The sequence below is a fragment of the Heterodontus francisci genome, chromosome 36 (genome assembly GCF_036365525.1).
Source record: "Heterodontus francisci isolate sHetFra1 chromosome 36, sHetFra1.hap1, whole genome shotgun sequence".
Classification (NCBI taxonomy): Eukaryota; Metazoa; Chordata; class Chondrichthyes; order Heterodontiformes; family Heterodontidae; genus Heterodontus; species Heterodontus francisci.
In genome coordinates this window covers 109,452-130,538 of record NC_090406.1, presented here as the reverse complement: position 1 = coordinate 130,538, position 21,087 = coordinate 109,452, and the positions used below count along the sequence as shown (strand labels likewise).

At 51.7% G+C, this 21,087-nt stretch overlaps 1 protein-coding gene across 1 annotated transcript in view; it reads right to left on the bottom strand.

Moving 5' to 3' along the window:
• Positions 1 to 21,087, bottom strand: part of LOC137351494 (microtubule-associated serine/threonine-protein kinase 3-like) — a 307,891-nt gene that overhangs the window by 248,823 nt on the left and 37,981 nt on the right. The window contains exons 6-9 of the mRNA XM_068015943.1: positions 15,133 to 15,234; positions 6,433 to 6,555; positions 4,143 to 4,255; positions 2,988 to 3,112 (exon numbers count right to left, since the gene is read on the bottom strand). Of these exons, the coding sequence (XP_067872044.1) occupies positions 2,988 to 3,112; positions 4,143 to 4,255; positions 6,433 to 6,555; positions 15,133 to 15,234 (463 nt within the window). The remainder of the gene's footprint in view (positions 1 to 2,987; positions 3,113 to 4,142; positions 4,256 to 6,432; positions 6,556 to 15,132; positions 15,235 to 21,087) is intronic.

The window sequence follows — 21,087 nt, the reverse complement described above, 5'->3', positions numbered from 1 at the left end:
ACCAATGTCCTCTGGCTCCACCCAGATATCCCCCTTGGTCCCTAATGGGTCCTACTCTTTCCCTGGTTATCCTCTTCCCATTGATATACTTATAGAATATCTTGGGATTTTCCCTCCTTTTACCAGCCAGAGCTTTCTCATATCCCCTCTTTGCTTTCTTAATTGCTTTCTTCAGCTCCATCCTACACTTTCTGTACTCCACTAATGCTTCCATTGATCTGCTCTCCTTGTATTTGCTAAAAGCCTCTCTTTTCCTTCTCATCATACCCTGAATGTTTCTGGTCATCGATGGTTCTCTGGGCTTGTTGCTCCTACCTATTACCCAAGAGGGAACATGTTGGGCCTGTACCCTCCTCATTTCCTTTTTGAATGCCCCCACTGCTCTTCTGTAGATTTCCCGACAAGTAACTCTTTCCAGTCTACTTTGGCCAGATCCTGCCTTCTTTTACTAAAATTCGCTCTCCCCCAATCCAAAACCTTTTTTTGCAACTTGTCTATTTCTTTCTCCATAACAAGCTTAAATTGTACCATGTTGTGGTTGCTATCACCAAAATGCTGTCCCCACCAACACATCAACCACCTGTTCAGCTTCATTCCCCAGAATTAGGTCCAGCACTGCACCCTCCCTTGTTGGATCCTCTACATATTGAGCTAAAAGGTTCTCCTGTGTATATTTTAAGAACTCCACTCCATTTAAGCCCTTAACACGATGACTATCCCAATTAATATTGGGAAAGTGGAAATCACCTAATATAATTACCCTAAGATTATTTTTACACACCTCTGCAAATTGCGCACATATTTGCTCCTCAATTTCCCGCTGACTATCTGGGGGTTTATAATAAACACCTAGCAATGTGGCTGTCCCTTTTTTATTCCGAAACTCTACCCATAAAGCTTCATTTGATGCCCCCTCCAAGATATCATGTCTCCTTACTGCAGTAACTGACTCCTTAACTAATATTGCAATGACCCCTCCTCTTTTACCCCCTCCTCTGTCTCGCCTGAAGATTCTATATCCCGGGATATTGAGCTGCCAATACTGCCCCTCCCTCAACCATGTCTCCGTGAAGGCTACTATATCACAATTCCACGTGTCAATCCTTGCCCTTAACTCATCCGTTTTACCTGTAATACTCCTGGCATTAAAGTAGAGGCCATCCATCCTGGTCTTACTCCCTTGAAACTTACTTCCGCTGTATCCCCTCTGACTTGTTTGCTTTCCTGTGCTTAGCTGTGTCCCTATTCTGCTAGGAGTCTGCATCCCCTCCCCCTGCCAAATTAGTTTAAACTCCTCCCAACAGCACTAGCAAACCCGCCAGTAAGGACGTTAGTCCCCCTCTGGTTCAGATGTAGACTGTCCCACTTGTACAGGCCCCACCTTCCCCAGAAACGGTCCCAGTGGTCCAGGAATCTAAAACCCTCCCTCCTGCACCAACTCTTAAGACACGCATTCATCTGTGCTATTCTCCTATTTCTATACTCGCTAGCACGTGGCACTGGGAGTAATCCAGAGATTACAATCCGAGAGGTCCTGCTTTTTAGTCTGCTGCCTAACTCCCTGAATTCTTGATGCAAGACCTCATCCCTCTTTCTACCTATGTCATTGGTACCAACTTGTACCACGACCTCTGCCTTATCACCCTCCCCCTTCAGGATGCCCTGCAGCCGTTCAGTGACATCCCAGACCCTGGCACCAGGGAGGCAACACACCATCCTGGAGTCACGTTGACGGCCACAGTAGCGCCTATCTGTTCCCCTGACTATAGAATCCCCTATTACTATTGTTCTTCCTCTCTTTCCCCCTTCCTGTGCAGACAGGCTGCTTGTGGTGCCAGAAGCTTGACTCTGTCCGCACTCCCTGGAGGAACCAGCCTCATCAGCCTCCAAAATGGAATACCGATTTGCAAGCGGGGCCTCAGGGGACTCCTGAACTGCCTGGCTGATTCTCTTAGACTGCCTGGTGGTCACCCATTCCCTTCCTTCCTCAAGTCACTTCAGCTGCAGTGTGACCACCTCTCTATACGAGCTATCCATGATGCTCTCAGACTTGCGGATGCTCCACAGTGTTTCCAGCCACCATTCCAGCTCTGAAACCCGAGCTTTCAGGAGCTGCAGCTGGACACACTTCCTGCATACATGCTGGTCCCGGGGACTGGAAATGTTCCCGGATTCCCACATGCAGCAAGAGGAGCAAACCATGGCTTTTAGCTATCCTGCCATGACTAAACCCTTTAAATTTAAAACTTTAGAAGACTATTATAATAAAAAAGTAAATCAACTAAGTCTTGCCAAAACAATGACTTACAATTCAATCCAGTTTCAAAAATACCCACCAGGATTTACTCACCAGTCAGCTGTGCTCTTTGGAAACTCTCGGCTCCCCTCACGTTCTTTGAGGACAGGTAGGAAATGAAAGGAATGCCTCGCTTCCTCCTCACCGAACTCCCTCAGTCACAAAACTCCCACGTTAGCACTCTAATGCAGCCCAAAGTCAGCACTCCAGTGCAAACGAAGTCTGCACTGTAAGATGGCCCACTTTTATACTGTCTGTCTCTAGCCCCTGAAAACTGGTTTAATCCAGTTCTCTAATTAGCAAGGTGCAGCTGCAAGCAGAGCCTGAGTGAACTCAGTTTAAAACTGACCTAAAACTCACCTTCTCCAACCTAAACAGCAACTGTTAAGTTAATTTGCTAAATAAAAGAAAGTCTAGACTTTAGATAAAACTAACCCTTAATTACCCTCAGTCACAAAACTCCCACTTTAGCACTCTAATGCAACCCCAAGTCAGCACTCCAGTGCAAACTGTGTGTGGCCTTGGTCAAAGCAAGCTTTGGTGTCAGACGTCACTTTTTCACAATCAGAAACACTGAGGCCACTCACTGTCTAAGCCCTCACATTTGGATTGTGTATTGCAGGACATTCAACAGAGTACAGCTGGAGCCAACAGGAGCCAGGACTGGGACTGGGTGGAGCTCTGTTCTTACCTGGGGCTTGTGCTCAATGTCTGCTTTAGGCTGCGCTGCTCTCCTCGTTCCTCACTGTGACTGCATTCAGGTGATGAGATGCTTAGATTGGAGGGAGCTGCCAAATACTCAGAGCTACTGTAAACCTGTAACATGATCGAAAAATTTAAAACACACAACCCGCATATTAAACAAATTAAAGAGAAAATTATAAGAATGAATCATAATACTTGTACTGCCACGGAATTGCATCACAAAACCTTTTACACAATAAATCCATTTTTTGAAATGCAGTAGCACAGAAAGCAGGATTGCAGCAGTGTGATAATCTATAGTTTCTCAATTGGTTGAGGGAGGATGTGGCCAAGGCATTGAGTTAAACACTTGGCTTTTCAAACAGTCTTAAGGACCCTTTAACATAGACCTGAATCAGTCGATGAGATCCCAATTTAACACCTTGTGTTGAGGACAATACTTCACTCCCTCAGTACTGTCCCTCCGACAGTGCAGCACTCCCTCAGCACTGCTCCTCCAATAGTGCAGCAGTCCCACAGTACTGTCCCTCAGACCCTGCAGCATCCCCCAGTACTGCCCCTCCATCAGTGCAGCGTACCGTCCGTACTGCCCCCCGACAGTGCAGCACTCCCTCAGTACTGACCCTCTGACAGTGCGCTCCCTCAGTACTGACCATTCGACAGTACAGCACTCACTCAGTACTGTTCCTCCGACAGTGCGGCGCTCCCTCAGTACTGACCATTCGACAGTACAGCACTCACTCAGTACTGTTCCTCCGACAGTGCGGCGCTCCCTCAGTACTGACCATTCAACAGTGCAGCACTCCCTCAGTACTGACCCTCTGACAGTGCGCTCCCTCAGTACTGACCATTCGACTGTGCAGCACTCCCTCAGTACTGACCCTCCGACAGTGTAGCACTCCCTCAGTACTGACCCTCCTACAGTGCAGCACTCCCTCAGTACTGTCCCTCTGACAGTGCGCTCCCTCAGTACTGACCCTCCGACAGTGTAGCACTCCCTCAGTACTGACCCTCCTACAGTGCAGCACTCCCTCAGTACTGTCCCTCTGACAGTGCGCTCCCTCAGTACTGACCATTCGACAGTGCAGCACTCCCTCATTACTGCAGAGGAGTGTCCCCCATTTTGCAGCCACCCCCATACCTTACTGAATCGGTGTGAACAGGATGAAAACTGCCTGATCTCCAGAGATGATTCTTCATCGTTCGTGTCCTCATCTTCCTCTGATGCTAAATGCTGATACTTCTCTGAGCGTGCTGCGTATACACATAGAATAAGTCACACACAGCTCCACAAATCAGCCTAGGATCCACATGGGGATAATCACTGGGCACAGTGACACTGGGATGACCACTGGTCGCAGTGACATGGGGTAATCACTGGACCCAGGGCCACTGGAGATGATTACCGGATACAGGGTCACTGGGGATAATCACTGGACACTGGGCCACTGGGAATAATCACTGGACACGGTGACACTGGGAATAGTCACTGGACACAGGGTCACTGGAGATAATCACTGGACACAGGGTCTCTGGGGACAGTCACTGGACACAGGGCCACTGGGATAATCACCGGACAGAGGGTCACTGGAGATAATGACTGGACACAGGGTCTCTGGAGATAATCACTGGACACAGGGTCACTGGAGATTGCCACTGGATACAGGGTCACTGGAGATAATCACCGGACAGAAGGTCAATGGAGATAATCACTGGACACAGGGTCTCTGGAGATAGCCACTGGATACAGGGTCACTGGGAATAATGTCTGGGTACAGGGCCACTGGAGATAGTCACTGGACACAGCGTCACTGGAGATAATCACTGGACACAGGGTCACTGGAGATTGCCACTGGATACAGGGTCACTGGAGATAATCACCTGACAGAAGGTCAATGGAGATAATCACTGGACACAGGGTCTCTGGAGATAGCCACTGGATACAGGGTCACTGGGAATAATGTCTGGGTACAGGGCCACTGGAGATAGTCACTGGACACAGGGTCACTGGAGATAATCACTGGACACAGGGTCACTGTAGATTGCCACTGGATACAGGGTCACTGGGAATAATGTCTGGATACAGGGCCACTGGAGATAGTCACTGGGCACAGGGACACTGGAGATTTCCACTGGATACAGGGTCACTGTGAATAATGTCTGGATACAGGGTCACTGGAGATAGTCACTAGACATAGGGTCACTGGAGATAGTCACTGGATACAGGATCACTGGGAATAATGACTGGACACAGGGTCACTGGAGATAATCACTGGGCACAGGGTCACTGGAGATAGTCACTGGACACAGAGCCACTGGACATAGTCACTGGACACAGGGCCACTGGAGATAATCACTGGACACAGAGCCACTGGACATAGTCACTGGACACAGGGTCACTGGAGATAGTCACTGGACACAGAGCCACTGGACATAGTCACTGGACACAGGGCCACTGGAGATAATCACTGGACACAGAGCCACTGGACATAGTCACTGGACACAGGGCCACTGGACATAGTCACTGGACACAGAGTCACTGGACATAGTCACTGGACACAGGTCCACTGGAGATAATCACTGGGCACAGGGTCACTGGACACAGTCACTGGACACAGGTCCACTGGAGATAATCACTGGGCACAGGGTCACTGGAGATAGTCACTGGACACAGAGCCACTGGACATAGTCACTGGACACAGGGCCACTGGAGATAATCACTGGACAAAGGGCCACTGGGGTTGTCACAGGATACAGCATCACTGGGAACAATGTCTGGACACAGGGCCACTGGAGATAATCACTGAGCACAGGGTCACTGGAGATTGCTACTGGATACAGGGTCACTGGGAATAATATCTGGATACAGGGCCACTGGAGATAGTCACTGGATACAGGATCAGTGGGAATAACGTCTGGAGATGATCACTAGACACAAGCCCACTGGGGATAATGTCTGGACACAGGGTCACTGGGGATATTCACTGGACACAGAGCCACTGGACAAAGTCACTGGACACAGGGTCAGTGGAGATAGTCACTGAATACAGGATCACTGGGAGTGAAGTCTGGACACCCGGCCACTGGGGATAATGTCTGGACACAGGGCCATTGGAGATAGTCACTGGGCACAGGGTCACTGGAGATTGCCACTGGATACAGGGTCACAGGAGATAGTCACTGGACACAGGGCCTCTGGAGATAATCACTGGACACAGAATCACTGGGAATAATGTCTGGACACAGGACCACGGGATATAATCACTGGACACAGGGCTTCTGGAGATAATCACTGGACACAGTGACATTTAGTCTAGGAACTATTGGCAGAGTGTTGTCCCGTTCCGACGCTTCACCGGTTGAAATGAATAAATCACTGTTCCCGCGTCATTTTATCACTGAGGAATTTGAGCTTCCCCATTTTAACTCACTGTCGAAGTAGCTAGTGTCATCCTCAGACTCCAACTGAGGAATGAACTCCGCTTTCTGACGCAATAATCCGTTCCAGTCCAGCAGAGTGAAGAAATTGTGTTGTTTCACCTCGATAGCTCCACCTGTCCGCCAGAAGACAGTTAGAAACGATGCAGAAACTTGATGGGTAAATCCCCCGACCCAGTCTGATACTGACCCCTAGACCGGCACTGTCCCATCCCCCGACCCAGTCTGATACTGACCCCCAGACCGGCACTGTCCCATCCCCCGACCCAGTCTGATACTGACCCACAGACCGGCACTGTCCCATCCCCCGACCCAGTCTGATACTGACCCCTAGACCGGCACTGTCCCATCCCCCGACCCAGTCTGATACTGACCCCTAGACCGGCACTGTCCCATCCCCCGACCCAGTCTGATACTGACCCACAGACCGGCACTGTCCCATCCCCCGACCCAGTCTGATACTGACCCACAGACCGGCACTGTCCCATCCCCCGACCCAGTCTGATACTGACCTACAGACCGGCACTGTCCCATCCCCCGACCCAGTCTGATACTGACCCACAGACCGGCACTGTCCCATCCCCCGACCCAGTCTGATACTGACCCCTAGACCGGCACTGTCCCATCCCCCGACCCAGTCTGATACTGACCCCGAGACCGGCACTGTCCCATCCCCCGACCCAGTCTGATACTGACCCACAGACCGGCACTGTCCCATCCCCCGACCCAGTCTGATACTGACCCCTAGACCGGCACTGTCCCATCCCCCGACCCAGTCTGATACTGACCCCCAGACCGGCACAGTCCCATCCCCCGACCCAGTCTGATACTGACCCCCAGACCGGCACTGACCCATCCCCCGACCCAGTCTGATACTGACCCACAGACCGGCACTGTCCCATCCCCCGACCCAGACTGGTACTGACCCACAGACCGGCACAGTCCCATCCCCCGACCCAGTCTGATACTGACCCACAGACCGGCACTGTCCCATCCCCCGACCCAGACTGGTACTGACCCACAGACCGGCACTGTCCCATCCCCCGACCCAGTCTGATACTGACCCACAGACCGGCACTGTCCCATCCCCCGACCCAGTCTGATACTGACCCCTAGACCGGCACTGTCCCATCCCCCGACCCAGTCTGATACTGACCCCCAGACCGGCACAGTCCCATCCCCCGACCCAGTCTGATACTGACCCACAGACCGGCACTGTCTCATCCCCCGACCCAGTCTGATACTGACCCCCAGACCGGCACTGTCCCATCCCCCGACCCAGACTGGTACTGACCCACAGACCGGCACTGTCCCATCCCCCGACCCAGACTGGTACTGACCCACAGACCGGCACTGTCCCATCCCCCGACCCAGACTGGTACTGACCCACAGACCGGCACTGTCCCATCCCCCGACCCAGTCTGATACTGACCCACAGACCGGCACTGTCCCATCCCCCGACCCAGACTGGTACTGACCCACAGACCGGCACTGTCCCATCCCCCGACCCAGTCTGATACTGACCCCTAGACCGGCACTGTCCCATCCCCCGACCCAGTCTGATACTGACCCCCAGACCGGCACAGTCCCATCCCCCGACCCAGTCTGATACTGACCCACAGACCGGCACTGTCCCATCCCCCGACCCAGTCTGATACTGACCCACAGACCGGCACTGTCCCATCCCCCGACCCAGTCTGATACTGACCCCCAGACCGGCACAGTCCCATCCCCCGACCCAGTCTGATACTGACCCCCAGACCGGCACTGTCCCATCCCCCGACCCAGTCTGATACTGACCCCCAGACCGGCACTGTCCCATCCCCCGACCCAGTCTGATACTGACCCACAGACCGGCACTGTCCCATCCCCCGACCCAGTCTGATACTGACCCACAGACCGGCACTGTCCCATCCCCCGACCCAGTCTGATACTGACCCCCAGACCGGCACAGTCCCATCCCCCGACCCAGTCTGATACTGACCCACAGACCGGCACAGTCCCATCCCCCGACCCAGTCTGATACTGACCCACAGACCGGCACTGTCCCATCCCCCGACCCAGTCTGATACTGACCCACAGACCGGCACTGTCCCATCCCCCGACCCAGTCTGGTACTGACCCACAGACCGGCACTGTCTCATCCCCCGACCCAGTCTGATACTGACCCACAGACCGGCACTGTCCCATCCCCCGACCCAGTCTGATACTGACCCACAGACCGGCACTGTCCCATCCCCCGACCCAGTCTGATACTGACCCACAGACCGGCACTGTCCCATCCCCCGACCCAGTCTGATACTGACCCACAGACCGGCACTGTCCCATCCCCCGACCCAGTCTGATACTGACCCCCAGACCGGCACAGTCCCATCCCCCGACCCAGTCTGATACTGACCCACAGACCGGCACAGTCCCATCCCCCGACCCAGTCTGATACTGACCCACAGACCGGCACTGTCCCATCCCCCGACCCAGTCTGATACTGACCCACAGACCGGCACTGTCCCATCCCCCGACCCAGTCTGGTACTGACCCACAGACCGGCACTGTCCCATCCCCCGACCCAGTCTGATACTGACCCACAGACCGGCACTGTCCCATCCCCCGACCCAGTCTGATACTGACCCACAGACCGGCACTGTCCCATCCCCCGACCCAGTCTGATACTGACCCACAGACCGGCACTGTCCCATCCCCCGACCCAGTCTGATACCGACCCACAGACCGGCACAGTCCCATCCCCCGACCCAGTCTGATACTGACCCACAGACCGGCACTGTCCCATCCCCCGACCCAGTCTGATACTGACCCACAGACCGGCACAGTCCCATTCCCCGACCCAGTCTGATACTGACCCACAGACCGGCACAGTCCCATCCCCCGACCCAGTCTGATACTGACCCACAGACCGGCACTGTCCCATCCCCCGACCCAGTCTGATACTGACCCACAGACCGGCACTGTCCCATCCCCCGACCCAGTCTGGTACTGACCCACAGACCGGCACTGTCCCATCCCCCGACCCAGTCTGATACTGACCCACAGACCGGCACTGTCCCATCCCCCGACCCAGTCTGATACTGACCCACAGACCGGCACTGTCCCATCCCCCGACCCAGACTGGTACTGACCCACAGACCGGCACTGTCCCATCCCCCGACCCAGTCTGATACTGACCCACAGACCGGCACTGTCCCATCCCCCGACCCAGTCTGATACTGACCCACAGACCGGCACTGTCCCATCCCCCGACCCAGTCTGATACTGACCCACAGACCGGCATTGTCCCATCCCCCGACCCAGTCTGATACTGACCCCCAGACCGGCACTGTCCCATCCCCCGACCCAGTCTGATACTGACCCACAGACCGGCACTGTCTCATCCCCCGACCCAGTCTGATACTGACCCACAGACCGGCACTGTCCCATCCCCCGACCCAGTCTGATACTGACCCACAGACCGGCACTGTCTCATCCCCCGACCCAGTCTGATACTGACCCACAGACCGGCACTGTCCCATCCCCCGACCCAGTCTGATACTGACCCCCAGACCGGCACAGTCCCATTCCCCGACCCAGTCTGATACTGACCCCCAGACCGGCACTGTCCCATCCCCCGACCCAGACTGGTACTGACCCACAGACCGGCACTGTCCCATCCCCCGACCCAGTCTGATACTGACCCACAGACCGGCACTGTCCCATCCCCCGACCCAGTCTGATACTGACCCACAGACCGGCACTGTCCCATCCCCCGACCCAGTCTGATACTGACCCACAGACCGGCACTGTCCCATCCCCCGACCCAGTCTGGTACTGACCCCCAGACCGGCACTGTCCCATCCCCCGACCCAGTCTGATACTGACCCACAGACCGGCACTGTCCCATCCCCCGACCCAGTCTGATACTGACCCACAGACCGGCACTGTCCCATCCCCCGACCCAGTCTGGTACTGACCCCCAGACCGGCACTGTCCCATCCCCCGACCCAGTCTGATACTGACCCCCAGACCGGCACTGTCCCATCCCCCGACCCAGTCTGGTACTGACCCCCAGACCAATGTAGTCCCAGGTCTCATCACCCCATGAATTGGAACAAAATCAAATCCACTCCATTATTTTAAGCAGGTGGTAGAGAGATAAATTAGGAAATTTTAGGCCTGCTATTCTAACATCTGTTGTTGGAAGTTACTCGAACCTGTTGGTAGGGTCAGAGTGACTGAACACTTTGATAAATATGAATTGTTCAGAGAGAAGCAGGGTGGATTTGTAAAGGGTAAGGTCAAGCCGAATAAATCCAGTTGAATTCTTTGAAGGGGTAACTTACATGGTAGATAAGGGATTGTCAATGGATGTTATTTATATGGGTTTTCAGAAGGAACTCGATAAGGTGCTTTTTTTTTTCTTTCATGGGATGTGGGTGTCACTGGCAACGCCAGCATTTGTTGCCCATCCCGAATTGCCCATGAACCGAGTTTGTTGCTAGGCCATTTCAGAGGGCAGTTAAAAGTCAACCACATTACTGTGGGTCTGGAGTCACATGTAGGTCAGACCAGGTAAGGACGGCAGATTTCCTTCCCTAAAGGACATTATTGAACCAGATGGGTTTTTATGACAATCGATAGTTTCATGGCACCATTACTGAGACCAGCTTTCACTTCTAGATTATTAATTAACTGCATTTATGGATTAATTGAATTGAAATTCCACCAACTGCTGTGATGCGATTTGAATCCGTGTCCCAAGAGCATTAGCCTTATAAAAGACTGTTAACAAAAACAAGAGTGCACGGAATTGGCGGCAACCTAGGGAACATACGAACATATGAATTAGGAGCAGGAGTAGGCCACTCGGTCCCTCGAGCCTGCTCCGCCATTCAATAAGTTCATGGCTGAACTGATTACTCCACATTTCCACCTACCTCCGATAACCTTTCACCCCCTTGCTTATCAAGAATCTATCTACCTCTGCCTTAAAAATATCCAAAGACTCTGCTTCCACCGCCTTTTGAGGAAGAGAATTCCAAAGACTCACGACCCTCTGAGAGAAAACATTTCTCCTCATCTCTGTCTTAAATGGGTGACCCCTTATTTTTAAACAGTGACCCCTAGTTCTAGATTCTCCCACAAGGAGAAACATCCTTTCCACATCCACCCTGTCAAGACCCCTCAGGATCTTATATGTTTCAATCAAGTTGCCTCTTACTCTTCTAAATTCCAGTGGATACAAGCCTAGCCTGTCCAATCTTTCCTCATAAGACAGCCCGCCTATTCCAGGTATTAGTCTAGTAAACCTTCTCTGTACTGCCTCCAATGCATTTACATCCTTCCTTAAATAAGGAGACCAGTATTGTACACAGTACTCCAGATGTGGTCTCAGCAATGCCCTGTATAACTGCAGCATAATCTCCCTTCTTTTGTATTCAATTCCCCTCGTGATAAACAATAACATTCTATTAGCTTTCCTAATTACGTGCTGTACCTGCATACTAACCTTTTGCGATTCAAGCACGAGAACACCCAGATCCCTCTGCATCTCAGAGCTCTGCAATCTCTCACCATTTAGATAATATGCTTCTTTTTTATTCTTCCTGTCAAAATGGACAATTTCACATTTTCCCACATTATACTCCATTTGCCAGGTCTTTGCCCACTCACTTAACCTATCCATATCCCTTTGTAGCCTCCTTAGGTCCTCTTCACAAGTTACTTTCCTACCTATCTTTGTGTCATCAGCAAATTTAGCAAACATACCTTCAGTCCCTTCATCTAAGTAATTTATATAAATTGTAAAAAGTTGAGGCTCCAGCACAGATCCCTGTGGTACACCACTCGTTACATCTTGCCAATCATAAACTGACCCATTTATGCCTACTCTCTGTTTCCTATTAGCTGGCCAATCTTCTCTCCATGCCAATATGTTACCCCCTAACACCATGAGCTTTTATTTTCTGCAATATCCTTTGATGTGGCACCTTATCAAATGCCTTCTGGAAATCTAAGTACAATACATCAACCGGTTGCCCTTTATCCATAGCACATATAACTCCCTCAAAGAACTCCAATAAATTGGCTAAACATGATTTCCCTTTCACAAAACCATGTCGACTCTACCTGATTACCTTGAATTTTTCTAAAAGCCCTGCTATAACATCTTTAATAATAGCTTCTAACATTTTCCCTAAGACAAATATTAAGCTAACTGACCTGTAGTTTCTTGCTTTCTGTCTCCCTCTCTTTTTGAATAAAGGAGTTACATTCGCTATTTTCCAATCTAAAGAATTGGTTGGGAGGCAGGAGGCAGTGAGTGGGGATAATGGGTGTGAAATGAAATTTGCATAATGTAACTAGTGGTGTCTCCCAGGTATCTATACTGGGGCAATAAAAACAAGAAATGCTGGAACCACTCAGCAGGTCTGGCAGCATCTGTGAAAAGAGAAGCAGAGTTAACGTTTCGGGTCAGTGAGCCTTCTTCGGAACTGACAAATATTAGAAAAGTCTCAGGTTATAAGCAAGTGAGGTGGGGGTGGGGCAAGAGATAACAAAGGAGGTGTAGATTGGACCAGGCCACATAGCTGACCAAAAGGTCACGGAGCAAAGGCAAACAATATGTTAATGGTGTGTTGAAAGACAAAGCATTAGTACAGATTAGGAGTTAATGCACTGAATATTGAACAGCAGTAAGTGCAAACCTGAAAAAAAAGTGGGTAAGCAAACTGGACAAACTAAGATGAAATGAAATAAATGCAAAAAAAAGATTGTAAAAAATGTAAAAAAGAATGTAAAAAAACAGAAGAAAAAATAACTAAAAATGAAAGTAAAATGCGGGACTGTCATGCTCTGAAATTATTGAACTCAATGTTCAGTCCAGCAGGCTGTAGTGTACCTAATCGGTAGATGAGATGCTGTTCCTCGAGCTTGCGTTGATGTTCACTGGAACACTGCAGAAATCCCAGGACAGAGATGTGAGCATGAGAGCAGGGGGGAGTGTTGAAATGGCAAGCAACCGGAAGCTCAGGGAGCTGTGAAGAGGATGCAAAGAGGCTCCAATATGATTTGGACAAGTTGGGTGAGTGGGCAAATGCATGGCAGATGCAGTATAACGTGGATAAATGTGAGGTTATTCACTTTGGTTGTAAAAATAGAAAAGCAGATTATTATCTGAATGGTGATAGATTGGGAAAGGGGGAGGTGCAACGAGACCTGGGTGTCCTTGTACACCAGTCGCTGAAAGTCAGCATTCAGGTGCAGCAAGCAGTTAGGAAGGTGAATGGTCTGTTGGCCTTCATTGCAAGAGGATTTGAGTACAGGAGCACGGATGACTTACTACAGTTATACAGGGCCTTGGTGAGACCACATCTGGAGTATTGTGTGCAGTTTTGGTCTCCTTTTTTGAGGAAGGATGTTCTTGCCACGGAGGGAGTGCAAAGATTTACTCGGCTGATTCCTGGGATGGCAGGATTGATGTATGAGGAGAGATTGGGTCGACTAGGCCTATATTCACTAGAGTTTAGAAGAATGAGAGGGGATTTCATAGAAACCTATAAAATTCTAACAGGACTAGACAGACTAGATGCAGGGAGGATGTTCCCGATGGCTGGGGAGTCCAGAACCAGGGGTCACAGTCTCAGGATACGGGGTATACCGTTTAGAACCGAGATGAGGAGAAATTTCTTCACTCAGAGGGTGATGAACCTGTGGAATTCTCTACCACAGAAGGCAGTGGAGGCCAAGTCATTAAATATATTCAGGAAGGAGATAGATATATTTCTTAATGCCAAAGGGATCAAGGGATATGGGGAGAAAGCGGGCACAGGGAACTGAATTAGACGATCAGCCAGGATCCTTTTTGAATGGCGGAGTAGGCCTGAAGGGCCGAATGGCCTACTCCTGCTCCTATTTTCTATGTTTCTATGATGTGACATTATCCATTCTGGATTTAAGAAAGATAGATCAGAGTAGCTTCTAAATAGTGAGAAGCTAGTAACTGTGGATGAAGAAGGAGATTTAGGCTCCAAGGACAGAAATCACTAAAGCTAGTGGACAGACACAAAAAAATAATATATATAGTAATACAATGTTGGCCTTTAACTGAAGAGGGTTGGAATACAAAGAGGTGGAAGTTACGTAAAGAAGTCTGATCAGTTCAAACCTGGAGTAACTGCATTCAGTTTTGGGCACTACACCTCAGGAAGGATATACTGGACAGTGAAGTGACTCTTGCATCAGTGGAAGCACTCCTGCCTCTCATTACACAGAGACCTGGTGAGCAGGGACTGGAGTTACGATATCTGATTACAAAATGGACATTTAACGAGGGATACGGGTGAAGGACACGGGTTAACACAGCTCGGAGGAATGAACATTTGGGCAAATCATCAACATTTGTATACTAGTCAAAGAGCAGGCAAAGGTCATTTGCGGGTCACAGAGAGGGGTTGAGGGTCAAGCAGGAGTCACTCAAGAGTTAAAGAGAAAGGTCAAGGGGTAGGCAAGGGTCACTCAAAGGTCAGAGAGAGGGATTGGGGGCAGGCACGGGCAATTTGAGGGTCACAGAGCAGTCAAGAGGCAGTACAAAGATCACTCAAGATTAAAGAATGTACTTGATTCTCACATCACAAACACCGAGCACCTTTCAGAATTAACAAACAAGTTGAGCTGCTCTTACACACGGAATTATAAATTCTTACCAGTCCCCAGACGATCACGAGGATTCTGCCTCAACAGCCTGCTAATGAGATCCTGGGCTTCAAGGGGGAGAATCTCCTCTCCTTCTGGCCAAATTATCTCATCTGCAACACATCAACAATTGGATTTCATTTCTTTTATCCCAAGTTTGTCTTGTACACAGGTTTACCATACTCAGGGTCTCATCACCACAAGGTCGCACCATTAAAGCACATTAAGGCCACAGTGCTGGCACTCACTGCCCAGAGTGTTCCTGTGCACACGCTCATTGCCGAGAGTGTTTGTGTGCACACGTTCACTGCCCAGAGTGTTCCTGTGCACACGCTCATTGCCCAGAGTGTTCCTCTGCACACGTTCACTGCCCAGAGTGATCCTGTGTACATGTTCACTGCCCAGAGTGTTCCTGTGCACACGCTCACTGCCAAGAGTGTTCCTGTGCACAAGCTCACTGCCCAGAGTGTTCCTGTGTACCCGTTCACTGCCCAGAGTGTTCCTGTGCACACACTCACTGCCGAGAGTGTACCTGTGCACACGCTCACTGCCCAAAAATGTTCCTGTGTACACGCTCACTGCCGAGAGTGTACCTGTGTACACGTTCACTGCCCAGAGAGTTCCTGTGTACACGGTCACTGCCCAGAGTGTTCCTGTGCACACACTCACTGCCGAGAATGTACCTGTGCACACGTTCACTGCCCAAAAATGTTCCTGTGTACACGCTCACTGCCGAGAGTGTACCTGTGTACACGTTCACTGCCCAGAGTGTTCCTGTGCATACGTTCACTGCCAAGAGTGTTCCTGTGCACACGTTCACTGCCCAGAGTGTTCCTGTGCTCACACTCACTGCCCAGAGTTTTCCTGTGTACACGTTCACTGCCGAGAGTGTTCCGGTGCACACGTTCACTGCCAAGAGTGTTCCTGTGCTCACACTCACTGCCCAGAGTGTTCCTGTGCTCACACTCACTGCCCAGAGTTTTCCTGTGTACACGTTCACTGCCGAGAGTGTTCCGGTGCACACGTTCACTGCCAAGAGTGTTCCTGTGCTCACACTCACTGCCCAGAGTGTTCCTGTGCTCACACTCACTGCCCAGAGTTTTCCTGTGTACACGTTCACTGCCGAGAGTGTTCCGGTGCACACGTTCACTGCCAAGAGTGTTCCTGTGCTCACACTCACTGCCCAGAGTGTTCCTGTGCTCACACTCACTGCCCAGAGTTTTCCTGTGCATACGCTCACTGCCCAGAGTGTTCCTGTGCACACGTTCACTGCCCAGAGTTTTCCTGTGCTCACACTCACTGCCCAGAGTTTTCCTGTGTACACGTTCACTGCCGAGAGTGTTCCGGTGCACACGTTCACTGCCAAGAGTGTTCCTGTGCTCACACTCACTGCCCAGAGTGTTCCTGTGCTCACACTCACTGCCCAGAGTTTTCCTGTGCATACGCTCACTGCCCAGAGTGTTCCTGTGCACACGTTCACTGCCCAGAGTTTTCCTGTGTGCACGTTCACTGCCCAGAGTGTTCCTGTGCATATGTTCACTGCCAAGAGTGTTCCTGTGCACACGTTCACTGCCCAGAGTGTTCCTGTGCTCACACTCACTGCCCAGAGTTTTCCTGTGCATACGCTCACTGCCCAGAGTTTTCCTGTGTACACGTTCACTGCCCAGAGTGTTCCTGTGCTCACACTCACTGCCCAGAGTTTTCCTGTGCATACGCTCACTGCCCAGAGTTTTCCTGTGTACACGTTCACTGCCAAGAGTGTTCCTGTGCTCACACTCACTGCCCAGAGTGTTCCTGTGCTCACACTCACTGCCCAGAATTTTCCTGTGCATACGCTCACTGCCCAGAGTGTTCCTGAGCACACGCTCACTGCCCAGAGTGTTCCTGTGCACACGTTCACTGCCCAGAGTTTTCCTGTGTGCACGTTCACTGCCCAGAGTGTTCCTGTGCACACGTTCACTGCCCAGAGTGTTCCTGTGCTCACACTCACTGCCCAGAGTTTTCCTGTGCATACGCTCACTGCCCAGAGTTTTCCTGTGTACACGTTCACTGCCGAGAGTGTTCCGGTGCACACGTTCACTGCCAAGAGTGTTCCTGTGCTCACACTCACTGCCCAGAGTGTTCCTGTGCTCACACTCACTGCCCAGAGTTTTCCTGTGCATACGCTCACTGCCCAGAGTGTTCCTGTGCACACGTTCACTGCCCAGAGTTTTCCTGTGTGCACGTTCACTGCCCAGAGTGTTCCTGTGCATATGTTCACTGCCAAGAGTGTTCCTGTGCACACGTTCACTGCCCAGAGTGTTCCTGTGCTCACACTCACTGCCCAGAGTTTTCCTGTGCATACGCTCACTGCCCAGAGTTTTCCTGTGTACACGTTCACTGCCCAGAGTGTTCCTGTGCTCACACTCACTGCCCAGAGTTTTCCTGTGCATACGCTCACTGCCCAGAGTTTTCCTGTGTACACGTTCACTGCCAAGAGTGTTCCTGTGCTCACACTCACTGCCCAGAGTGTTCCTGTGCTCACACTCACTGCCCAGAATTTTCCTGTGCATACGCTCACTGCCCAGAGTGTTCCTGAGCACACGCTCACTGCCCAGAGTGTTCCTGTGCACACGTTCACTGCCCAGAGTTTTCCTGTGTGCACGTTCACTGCCCAGAGTGTTCCTGTGCACACGTTCACTGCCCAGAGTGTTCCTGTGCTCACACTCACTGCCCAGAGTTTTCCTGTGCATACACTCACTGCCCAGAATTTTCCTGTGCATACGCTCACTGCCCAGAGTTTTCCTGTGTACACGTTCACTGCCCAGAGTTTTCCTGTGTACACATTCACTGCCCAGAGTTTTCCTGTGCATACGCTCACTGCCCAGAGTGTTCCTGTGCTCACACTCACTGCCCAGAGTTTTCCTGTGCATACGCTCACTGCCCAGAGTTTTCCTGTGTACACGTTCACTGCCAAGAGTGTTCCTGTGCACACGTTCACTGCCCAGAGTTTTCCTGTGCATACACTCACTGCCCAGAATTTTCCTGTGCATACGCTCACTGCCCAGAGTTTTCCTGTGTACACGTTCACTGCCCAGAGTTTTCCTGTGTACACGTTCACTGCCCAGAGTTTTCCTGTGCATACGCTCACTGCCCAGAGTTTTCCTGTGTACACGTTCACTGCCCAGAGTTTTCCTGTGTACACGTTCACTGCCCAGAGTTTTCCTGTGCACACGTTCACTGCCCAGAGTTTTCCTGTGTACACGTTCACTGCCCAGAGTTTTCCTGTGTACACGTTCACTGCGCAGAGCTTTCCTGTGCACACACTCACTGCCCAGAGTGTTCCTGTGCACACGCTCACTGCCCAGAGTGTTCCTGTGCACACGTTCACTGCCCAGAGTGTTCCTGTGCTCACACTCACTGCCCAGAGTTTTCCTGTGCACATGTTCACTGCCGAGAGTGTTCCGGTGCACACGTTCACTGCCAAGAGTGTTCCTGTGCTCACACTCACTGCCCAGAGTGTTCCTGTGCTCACACTCACTGCCCAGAATTGTCCTGTGCATACGCTCACTGCCCAGAGTGTTCCTGTGTACACGTTCACTGCCCAGAGTTTTCCTGTGTACACGTTCACTGCCCAGAGTTTTCCTGTGCATACGCTCACTGCCCAGAGTGTTCCTGTGCACACGTTCACTGCCCAGAGTTTTCCTGTGTACACGTTCACTGCCCAGAGTTTTCCTGTGTACACGTTCACTGCGCAGAGCTTTCCTGTGCACACACTCACTGCCCAGAGTGTTCCTGTGCACACGCTCACTGCCCAGAGTGTTCCTGTGCACACACTCACTGCCCAGATGTTCCTGGGCACACGCTCATTGCCCAGAGTGTTCCTGTGTACACGTTCACTGCGCAGAGCTTTCCTGTGCACACACTCACTGCCCAGATGTTCCTGGGCACACGCTCACTGCCCAGAGTGTTCCTGTGCACACGGTCACTGCCCAGAGTGTTCCTGTGCACACGGTCACTGCCGAGAGTGTTCCTGTGCACACGGTCACTGCCCAGAGTGTTCCTGTGCACACGGTCACTGCCCAGAGTGTTCCTGTGCACACGGTCATTGCCCAGAGTGTTCCAGTGCACACGCACATTGTTGAAAGTGTTCCTGTACACATGCTCACTGCCGAGAGTGATCGTTTGTACACGTTCACTGCCCAGAGTGGTCCTGTGCACACGTTCACTGCCCAGAGTGTTCCTGTGCACATATTCACTGCCCAGAGTGTTCCGATGTACACGTTCACTGCCCAGAGTGTTCCTGTGCACATATTCACTGCCCAGAGTGTTCCGATGTACACGTTCACTGCCCAGAGTGTTCCTGTGCACACGCTCACTGCCCAGAGTGTTCCTGTGCACACGCTCACTGCCGAGAGTGTTCCTGTACACACGCTCACTGCCCAGAGTGTTCCTGTGCACAAGCTCACTGCCCAGAGTGTACCTGTGTACACGTTCACTGCCAGAGTATCCTGTGTACACGTTCACTGCCCAGAATGTTCCTGTGTACATGCTCATTGCCGAGAGTGTACCTGTGCACACGCTCACTGCCCAAAAATGTTCCTGTGTACACGCTCACTGCCGACAGTGTACCTGTGTACACGTTCACTGCCCAGAGTGTTCCGGTGCACACGTTCACTGCCCAAAGTTTTCCTGTGTACACGCTCACTGCCTAGAGTTTCCTGTGCACACGTTCACTGCCAAGAGTGTTCATGTGCTCACACTCACAGCCGAGAGAGTTCCTGTGCACACGCTCACTGCCCAGAGTGTTCCTGTGCACACGTTCAATGCCAAGAGTGTTCCTGTGCACACACTCACTGCCGAGAGAGTTCCTGTGCACACGCTCACTGCCCCAACTGTTCCAGTACACACGTTAACTGCCCGGAGTGTTCCTGTGCACACGCTCACTGCTGAGAGTATTCCTGTGCACACGCTCACTGCCCAGATGTTCCTGTGCACACGCTCATTACCGAGAGTGTTCCTGTGCACACGTTCACTGCCCAGAGTGTTCCTGTGCACACGGTCACTGCCCAGAGTGTTCCTGTGCACACGGTCACTGCCCAGAGTGTTCCTGTACACATGCTCACTGCCGAGAGTGTTCGTGTGTACACGTTCACTGCCCAGAGTGTTCCTGTGCACACGTTCACTGCCGAGAGTGTTCCTGTGCACATGTTCACTGCCCAGAGTGTTCCTATGCTCACACTCACAGCCGAGAGAGTTCCTGTGCACACACTCACTGCCCAGATGTTCCTGCGCACACGCTCATTACCGAGAGTGTTCCTGTGCACATGGTCACTGCCCAGAGTGTTCTTGTGCACACGCTCACTGCCCAGAGTGTTCCTGTGCACACGGTCACTGCCCAGAGTGTTCCTGTGCACACGCTCACTGCCGAGAGTGTTCGTGTGTACACGTTCACTGCCCAGAGTGTTCCTGTGCACACTTTCACTGCCCAGAGTGTTCCTGTGCACACGCTCACTGCCCAGAGTGTACCTATGTACACGCTCACTGCCCAGAGTGTTCCTGTGCACACGCTCACTGCCCAGAGTGTACCTGTGCACACGCTCACTGCCCAAAAATGTTCCTGTGTACACGCTCACTGCCGAGAGTGTACCTGTGTACACGTTCACTGCCCAGAGTGATCCTGTGTACACATTCACTGCCCAGAGTGTTCCTGTGCACACGTTCACTGCCGAGAGTGTTTCTGTGCACACGCTCACTGCCCAAAGTGTTCTTGCGCTCACACTCACTGCCCAGAGTGTTCCTGTGCACACGTTCACTGCCCAGTTTCCTGTGCACACGTTCACTGCCCAGAGTGTTCCTGTGCACACGTTCACTGCCCAGAGTGTTGCTGTGCACACGTTCACTGCCCAGAGTGTTCCTGTGTACACGTTCACTGACCAGAGTGTTCCTGTGCACACACTCACTGGCCAGAGTGTTTCCGTGCTCAA